Source organism: Arachis ipaensis, chromosome B6 (genome assembly GCF_059453495.1).
Source record: "Arachis ipaensis isolate K30076 ecotype BB chromosome B6, ASM5945349v1, whole genome shotgun sequence".
Classification (NCBI taxonomy): Eukaryota; Viridiplantae; Streptophyta; class Magnoliopsida; order Fabales; family Fabaceae; genus Arachis; species Arachis ipaensis.
The window spans coordinates 16,010,884-16,020,770 of NC_142441.1; the positions used below are offsets into that span (position 1 = coordinate 16,010,884).

The 9,887-nt window shown below is 40.2% G+C and overlaps 1 protein-coding gene across 1 annotated transcript; it reads right to left on the reverse strand.

Moving 5' to 3' along the window:
- Positions 1 to 7,852: 7,852 nt before the first annotated feature.
- LOC148554715 (uncharacterized) lies at positions 7,853 to 8,230 on the reverse strand. The gene has a single exon (XM_088490450.1). The coding sequence runs from the start codon at positions 8,228 to 8,230 to the stop codon at positions 7,853 to 7,855; it is 378 nt and encodes a 125-aa protein (XP_088346576.1).
- Positions 8,231 to 9,887: the final 1,657 nt, after the last annotated feature.

Sequence of the window (9,887 nt, forward strand, 5' to 3'; positions counted from 1 at the left end):
AGTCTCTAAGCATGTAAAACAATCCAGCCACAACCAAAGAAACATCAAGGGTCTCCAGACAAATCAGGACAGCCATAACGTCTTTTCAGATAACCAGGCGAATAACCAGAAGGCACAAGACAACCAAAAAGATAAAGAAGAGAGAAACCAAGAGTATTGGAAACAATTCTCATATCTTACTAAACAAGTTGCACGTACTAACTGTATGCAGCCTGCTTTAATGGGAGGCCATTTGGATCATACTACCAGAAACCTCATCTCAACTATCATGGGAGGTGGGAATAAGGAGTATTTCAATAATACAGAAGCCAAAAGCCCTCTAGATCCAGGAGAATCCAGCAACAAAGCAGGAAAAGACGACCCAATGGAGAGACAACAGAGGGGAGAGGAGTGTCTCCGAAGCATAGAGGAGGTGGCACAGGCCACTAATGTCAAGCCAATCGAGGCCTAGATTCCTGACTTCTTTCAGGGAGTTTTTTCTACCTTGTTTTTTAATGGTTATTATGAATATTTTAGCTTGGAATTGTAGAGGGGTTTCCTCCAAAGGATTTCCCATTATGATTAGAGACTTAACTTATCATTATAATTTGAAATTGTGTATCCTTCTTGAAACTCATGTCTCAGGAACCAAAGTAGAGGGGATCATCCGCAAATTAGGTTTTTGACTCTTGGTGCATTAGTGATGCAGAGGGCTTCTCGGGAGGGATTTGGTGTCTTTGGAACGGAAAAGATTGGCAGGTGGAGCCTGTTAATGTCCAAAGACAGTTTATTCACCTAAAGATTAAAGATAATAATAACCAGTCTTGGCATTGCACGTGTATTTATGGCAGCCCCCAACCGGGACCGCGAAGTACCTTGTGGAGGGAGCTAGAAAGTATAGCAGCAACTAATCAAGGGCCTTGGTGTCTTGGTGGGGACTTTAATTCTATCATTTCTCTTGAGGAAACTGGGGGCAATCGTAATTTATCTCAAGACTCAAACAGATTTCAAGAATGCATGCTTAATTGCGGTCTAAATGATCTAGGCTTTTCTGGTCCGCCGTTCACTTGGCAAAGAAATCAAATTAAACGCAGGCTTGATAGATTCTTATGAAATTTGGAGTTCAATGTTTTATTTCCATCCGTTGGAGTGAAACATCTACCTAAATTGAAGTCTGACCATCTACATATTCTCCTAGATTTTGACACCCTTGTGGAAAACGGGAGAGAGAGACCTTTCAAGCTGCTCGCGCCCTGGCTGCTCCATGAGGGCTACAATAATTTGGCGAGAAGTAACTGGTGCAAACAAGGTGATCTCATCAACAACATTCACCATTTCACAGAAAAAGCCAAAGAATGGAACAAAGAGGTCTTTGGGCACATCTTCAGGAAAAAGAAAAGAATTTTTCTCAGGCTTGAAGGCATCAACCAAAACCTTTCCTTTAATAATAATCCTTTTTTGGAAAAACTGCAAAGGGACCTTTGGAAGGAATATGAAATGATTGTAGTACAAGAAGAAAGCTATTGGATGCAAATGGCTAAATGTAAAACCATTAATTTAGGGGACAAAAACTCTAAATACTTCCACCAGAAAGCTAATGGAAGGAGACGAAGGAACCACGTTAATGCTCTAAAAAATAGCGAGGATGAATGGATTGATAACGTGGAAGAACTGAAGGAGTTCGGAGTATCCTTTTTCAAATCTTTATATGCTCCTAATAACTACAATTTATTTTTACCTGATTTTCCTGTCACAGGTAAGTTCCCTAGGCTGACTGAGGCTGAGTTAAACCATTTGAGCAGAAATATTACCCATGAAGAAGTTAAACATGCTGTGTTCAATATGGGAAGCTGGAAGGCGCCAGGAAGCGATGGATTTCCAGCAAAATTTTTCCAGCATTCCTGGGACATTGTATCTGATTCGGTGGTGAATTGGGTGCATATGATCTTTAGAAATCCTGAGAATATAGCTGGAGCAAACCAAACCTTAATTTCTATCATTCCTAAAGTTCCCTCACCTGAAAACTTTGCACAGTTCAGGCCTATCAGTCTTTGTAACGTCTGCTATAAAATTGTTACTAAAGTTATTGCAGAAAGACTAAAGCCGCACTTGGGGTACATTGTCTCTAACACCCAGGCCAGTTTCATCCCAGGAAGAATTAGTGCAGATAACATTCTGATAGCACAAGAGGTGATCCATACTATGAGGATGAGAGCTAGTGGTAAAGGACTCATGGCAATCAAAATAGACTTGGAGAAGGCCTATGACCGTCTAAATTGGAATTTTATCATTGACACTCTCAAAGATATTGGCATCCCGGAGAATATTGTGAATGTTATTCACTTCTGCATCTCCTCCCCCACTATGAGTTTGCTTTGGAATGGTTCTCCATCAGAGACTTTCAACCCAACAAGAGGCATTAGACAGGGAGACCCCTTATCCCCTTATCTTTTTGTCCTATGTATTGAAAGACTCTCTCAACTAATTAACTCCTTAATAGAGCAAAAAAAATGGAAACCTATCAAGTTGACTAGGAATGGTCCTCATCTATCTCATCTTTGTTTTGCAGATGATCTCGTTCTTTTCGCAGAAGCAAGCAAGGAGCAGGTTCGAGTAATCAAGGAAGCTTTGGAGACTTTTTGTAAAGCTTCTGGACAGAAAGTCAGCCCTAGCAAATCCTGCATCTTTTTCTCCAAGAATGTTAATCACAACAGAAGAGAGGAGCTCAGCAAAGATCTCGGTATTCCGCTAACCAGCAATTTAGGAAAGTACCTCGGCGTACCGCTCATCCACGAGAAGTGCGGAAAACACCACTTTCAACCAATTCTAGACAAGATGCAGGCCAAATTGTCAAGTTGGAACATGAAAACCCTTTCTCTTGCCGGAAGATGCACCCTTGTTCAATCAGTTTTGTCTACCATTCCGAGCTATACTATGCAAACAATGAAGATGCCTAAGGAGGTCTGTAATAAAATTGATAAAATGTGTAGAGACTTTCTCTGGGGATCTAATGTGGAGAACAAGAAAATTCATCTTTTGAATTGGGATACCATTTGCCAGCCAAAGGAATTAGGAGGGCTAGGATTGCGGAAGGCTCAAGAATCCAACGACCTTTTTCTCATGAAATTAGCTTGGGGGCTAGTGCATAATGAACAAGCTCTCTGGGTGAAAGTAATGAAAGTGAAGTATAGTTGCGGGGACAGCCTTATTCCAAAGGTTACTAAAAAAGCGAAGTGCTCTAATGCTTGGAGAGGTATTGTTAAAATTTGGGACCGATTTCAAAGCAATTTAATCTGGAGGATTGGAAATGGAAGAAGCATTTAATTCTGGAAAGATCACTGGATTCCTGGTATCTCAGATTTGAGTGAGTTATCGATGGAACATATCGGGGAAGACAGAGCTGACGAGGATTTAGCAACCTATGCTACGGCGGAAGGATGTTGGGATTGGGAGAGGTTAGCTCAGCTAATCCCAGAGGAGATTATCGTTATGATTCATACTATTAAAGCTCCCCAACACTCCCTCGGACCGGATTCCCTGGGATGGCTACCAGAACCTCAGGGCAGTTTCTCTATCAAATCAGCCTACAAAAGCTACTATGTTGAAGATAGGGACTCAGACCAAATTTATAGAATTTGCTGGAAAACCAGGGTTCCCCAGAGACTGAAAACCTTTGCTTGGCTCCTAAGCCATAACGCGCTGCTAACTAATCTAAAAAGAAGTGTTTAGGGGCTTACCGATAATGATTGCTATCCGAGATGCCCGAATCTTGAAGAGAGTCTGCTCCATGTGCTGAGGGACTGCCCATACGCCCAAGGCATTTGGATGAGCAACTCAAATAGAGACCTGCAGGACCCTTTCTTCAGCCAGAATCTCTAAGACTGGCTCTACGATAACCTGTCCAGGACCTCTCGCACTAGCTGTGGGACTTCATGGCCCACTTTCTTTCTCACTTCTTGTAATATTATCTGGCAGAAAAGAAATGAATTAATTTTCAATCAAGATAACATCCCTTTTGAAAGAGTAATCCCAGAAATTAGAGGGATGGCCAGAAACTATGAGGAAGTGTTAGACCTTACAGAGAGAAGCATCAAAACCCTCAGAGTGACAAACTCGATCCTTATTGGTTGGAAGCCACCGAAAGCGGGCTGGAGCAAACTCAACGTTGATGGCTCGGTCCTGCAAACTTCAAATTCTGGCTCGTGTGGCAGCATTCTCAGAGATTCGAATGGCCTGGTTATGGTAGGGTTCATGATGAACATTGGAAAGGTAACCATTACTAAAGCAGAACTTTGGGCAATCTACACAGGTCTTAAAATTGCAATTGATATGGGAATGGAGAAGGTACAAGTAGAGACAGATTCTACCTGTGCAGTGAATCTGTTGCAGCATGCATCTACGGACCTCCATAATAGCACCTCCCTCATCCGTGCAATTAAAGAGCTCCAGGCAAATCCAGGTGACTTCCGAGTGAAACACATCTTGAGAGAAGCCAATTTCAGTGCCGACGTTCTAGCCAAGCATGCCCATAATCTTCCGGCAGCGCTCCACCATTTTGTTTTGCCTCCCCCCTTTCTTGTTCCAATAATTGAAGCTGATAGGAGGCAACGAGTGTTTGCGAGAATAGTAAATGGCTAATTAGTTTTCTTGTTTTGGGCCTCTGGCCCCCTTCTCAATCAAAAAAAAAAAAATAGGGTCGCTCTATTCGGGATAGATTTATAGATGTTCTAAATTGCAAGTTGTTCTTGCCTGAATATGGCCGAACTATAACTCGTCCTTTTGAGGTTGTTGGCCGATCTTCTCACCGTGTCACGATGAACCTTGGCCACCCAGCGAAAACGATGAGGGGAGCACCTGCAAAAAATACTCCGACACTCAAGTCAGTTAAGAACAATTATCAAAGGAGAGTCTTTTGTTTTTGAACGAACATACCTCTGCAAACTCTGATTACTCCCTTTTATAACTAGAAGACGATGATGACCGTTTAGGTCTGAATTGACCGTTTAGTATGTAACCGATCAAAGGTTTTATTGCCATAAAGTCAGCAGAATTAATGCGCAGAGTTAATATGCCGATTTAAAAGGAGGTCCGCTGAGCTATAACTCGTAACCGATGTATAACGATTATATCACAGTCCCCAAGTTTAGCCTAGACTTGAATGAGGCAGGTTGAGCTTTTAAATCCATATGGCCGAGTTATAGCTCGAAGTAAGGAGCCCCCAGTTCAACTTGACTCACTTTAGATAATGATAGACATAAATTATTATTTATTTAGAATAGCAAAAGCCATGATGGGATAAAGTAATAATTATAAATGCTTTTCAATGCAGGGTTCAAGTTCCTAAGTGGGTTTAGAACCGTTGTAAGTGGGGTTTGGATTGATGGCCGTGATTGAAGCCTGGAACTGAAAGGGTTTCATTAAATGAATGTTCAAAAAATTTATTTTCAAGTTACATTTTCGTGGAGATTGTGCTGTTGCTTAAACTTCGTGGTTCTTCAAAAAGAATGAGTAAAAGAGGTTAGTAACCATAGTCCTTTACCTGTTAGTTTCCCTGATTTCTGGTGTGAGAGAAAGAAAAATGAGTGACAAAAAGGCAAAAGCTTTACCCAAGATAGAAGATGATGGTTCTTATGAGTAGGTTGATGGGGATGTAAAAATAAGAGTTTCGTTGTTCTTTGACAAGGAAAGTGTTGGGGGGTTGAATCTGTCAAAAATAGTGAGGCCCGGGTTTCGTATTGAGTTGCTGCCATGCAATCGCATGGATCGTGTTTTTCACAGAAAGAAAGATTTTGAAAATTTTTATATGTATAGCTGTGTTCTTGAAGAATTGTTTGTCAAACTTCCGTTTACAAATTTTGAATGTGATTTGTTAACCCAACTGAATTGTGCACCTTCTCAGGTTCATCCTAATGGATGGGCGTTTGTGAAATATTTCCAAATTCTGATGGAATATCTAGAAATTAAACCTGAGTTAGAACTATTTTTTTCTTTGTTTCAAGCAAAGGGTGTTTGGAAAGGCCTTTGGATCAACTTGAACAGTACTCCTAGGTTTTCTGTTTTCAAACTGTATAAATCTTCTTTTAAAGATTTTAAGGAAATGTTTTTCAAGGTAAAGTCGGTAGATGAAGAATTTCCATTTTACTTAGCTGAAAATCTTGGGGAGAAGTTTCCCCTTTATTGGTGCTGCCAACCTAATCACATCTTAGGTCCTGAATTGATATCACCTCGGAACGAGTGTATAATAAGTTTTTTGATGGAAATGGTTGATCGGGGTAGTTTGATATCTGTGTCAGACCTACTTCCATGGGAGGAAGATAGGACTTCTGTTGTAAAATATTTTGGTGAGACACTGTTGTGTTATTCCACCCGTATTGTATTTGATTTATTGTATAATCAGCGGGCTTTGTTTATTTGTTTTTTAGGTGGAAAATATCCAGGGGTTTCAGCATCGAGCATGAGGGCTCAGTTTAAAATGAAAAACTTTGAAGGTTCCTCATCAAACGCTGAAAAGATAGAAGGCGAGGCTGAAGTGAATCAACCAGCACAGAAGAAAAAGGGAATTGTTTTCAAAAAAAGGAAGTCTGAGATTATTAATCTGGAAGAAGGGGAGAAAGCTGTTCAACTAAACGAATTGTCGGGTTTCACCGTTAAACAGGAAAAACTCCACTCTTTTGAAGAAAAGGGTGATGGGTCGTCCGTGTGGGATAAAAAATTCCCATTCAATGTTTTGGCGGACGAAGTTGTCCAATTTGCTTCCGACGTAGCTCGTATTGAGGAGGTCGGGGATGTTGGCATAGATCAATTCATGTAGGTCGGTTAGGTTTTCATGTATTAGTATTAGTTTTTTTTTTTGTGTATGAGAGATGCGCCATAAAAATCGAGGTTGTTTGTGTGCTAATTTGCAGGTTTTGGGTTTTCGGTTGGTTAGCATAGGGCGAAGCCAAGAAAAAAGGCATAGAAGGATGTTACAGAGTACTTCAGAAACTGCTGACCTAAAGGGGCAACTGAAGTCAAAAGACTCTATGCTAGCCGAACTGAGGAATGAGCTCTCTGTTGTAAAAGAAAAATTGAAACTTGAGAAAGAGGAACATGAAAGGGCGGTAGAGTCGCTAGGGAAAAAGGGAAATGAACTGTCCACTATGAGTGACCAGATTATTGAGATAACTGCAAAGTTGAAGCAGATAGAGTCTAGCCGAGAAGCCGAGATCCTCGACGCGTTTGCCGAGGGCTTTGAACGCGCCATCATTCAAGCGAAGTTCTTGCATCTTGGAGAGGATTATACTGCCATGGATCCGAGCAAGATAGTTCGGGATGGTCAGTTGGTTGACGACGAAGAAGTCATGGAGGAAGAGGGGGATGATAACTTAGCTGATTAAAAAAATTTTAAAGTAGTAGTTTTATGTTCGACTTTTGTAATTTTTGTGATGGTTGAGAGATATGAATACTCTCATAAAAACTATTTGTCTTAAGTAGGGTATGTATAATCCCTTTAATGACTGCTACATTAATCTGTTTTGTTTGCTTGTAATATATGCGTTTGTTCGGATTTTCTGGTATATATCCCCATTAGGGTCCGATTACTGCAATATGCTGAAAAAATTGTCAGCGTTTGGGTATGCGCATGTGGTACCAATGCGACTTTGGTTTTGATAAATTTCCTTTTAGTGTGATCGTGGAGTCGATCATTTAAAGGATGTCTTGGATAATGATTTTGACCAAAATAAGTTATAGAAAGAAAATAAGTGTTGTTTTAATGCAGTACCTTTACAATTTTGGATTAGGTAAGCCAGCCTCATTAAAACCTCCTTGAGCAAAACCCAAATTTGAGAAAAATCTCTAGGTAGGAAAAAGAGTACCAGCATTCTGCAGCTTGCTAACTATAGTATTGCTTTAAGGAATTAACATTCCAAGTGCTAGGTAGCTTTGTGCCATCTAATTGCTCCAAAAGATATGCTCCTCTGCCAAGTACTTGACGAATTATGTAAGGTCCTTCCCATGTCGCGGCAAGTTTGCCATGTGAGGGTGGTTTTCGTGCTTCTTCAGTTTTTCTTAATACTAGGTCGCCGATCTGAAAAAATCTCGGCCTCACCTTTTTATTGTGGCGCCGACCAATTTGTTGTTGCAAGGCCTCTTGGCGAATCGCCGCTGTGTTGCGTATTTCCTCAATCAAATCCAGCTCGGCCCTCCGAGCATCTTCATGAGCTTCTCCTTGTGTTCTTAAGGAGCCTTGTGATATTTCGATCGGGATCATTGCTTCTGATCCATACACCAAACGAAATGGTGTTTCTTTAGTTGATGAGTGTACCGAGGTATTGTAACCCCACAAAATTTCTGGAATAAGTTCGGCCCAAAGACCCTTGGAATCGTCAAGCTTTTTCTTTAGAGCTTGGAGGAGGACCTTATTCGCAGCTTCTGCTAACCCATTGGATTGAGGATGTTCGACCGAGGAGAAGTGCTGTCTAACATATCAGTCTTTGGTCAATTGGGTGGTTTTTATCAACTCTTTACCCACTTATTCATACTATTTGCATGGTTTTACATTTGTCTTCCTAATTATGTGCTATGATTGAAAACATGCTTCTTTGGCCTTTATATTACTAATATTAATCCTCTCTTATCACCATTAGATGCCTTGATATGTGTGTTAAGTGATTTCAGAGATTACAGGGCAGGAATGGCTCAGAGGATGGAAAGGAAGCATGCAAAAGTGGAAGGAATACAAGAAGTTGGAGAAATTGCTAAGCTGTCTAGCCTGACCTCTTCGCACTCAAACAGCTATAACTTTAGCTACAGAGGTCCAAACGATGCAGTTTTAGTTGCGTTGGAAAGATAACGTCCGGGGCTTCGATTTGATATATAATATGCCATAGTTTCCCTGACACTAGGAGACGCGAACGCGTGATCCACGCGGACGCGTCGCAGTGGCGAAAAACCAGCGTGGCAGATTTCTTCTCCAGCGACTTCTGGGCTGTTTCTGACCCAGTTTGCGACCCAGAAAATACAGATTAGAGGCTATAAAGTGGGGGAATACATCCATTCATAAGAATAAGCTTTCACAATTTTAGGATTTAGATGTAGTTTTTAGAGAGAGAGAGAGGTTCTCTCCTCTCTCTTAGGATTAGGATTTAGGATTTCTCTTAGTTTTAGGAGTGACTCTCAATCACAGGTTCAATGTTCTTCAATTTATATTTCTCTTCTACTTTTAGATACTCTAATACTTTTATTTGTTAATTACTTATGTTGCCCATTTGATTCATAAATCTTTCATGTTAGATTGGATTGCTTTTATTAATATAATTTGAGGTATTTCAGACTTATGATTGCTCTCTTTAATTTATTAATGCTCTTTGTTTATCCAAATTATTTTCATTCAAGTAGACTTTTTCTCTTTTGGCTTTGGTTGAGTCATTGGAGACACTTGAGTTATCAAACTCATTGTTGATTGAAAATCGGATTTCTTCATTTCATTAATTCAAGTTCCAATAACTCCAGCCTTTCCCAAGGAAAGACTAGGACCTGAGGAATAAAAATTAATTCATCCACTTAACTTACCTTCATAGTTAGAGATTAACAAAGTGGGAGAAAAATTCAATTCTCATCACAATTGATAAGGATAACTAGGATAGGAGTTTTGATTCTCATACCTTGCCAAGAGTTTATTTTACAGTTATTTATTTATTTTTATTGCTTTGAAAATATACCTATGCCCATTGCCCAAACTCCAAAACCCCAATTTACAAACTCATAACCAATAATAAGAACATACATCCCTGCAATTCCTTGAGAAGACAACCCGAGGTTTAAATACTCGGTTATCAATTTTAAAGGGGTTTGTTACTTGTGACAACCAAAACGTTTGTACGAAGGGATTTCTGTTGGTTTAGAGACTATATCTACAAGGCGACTGT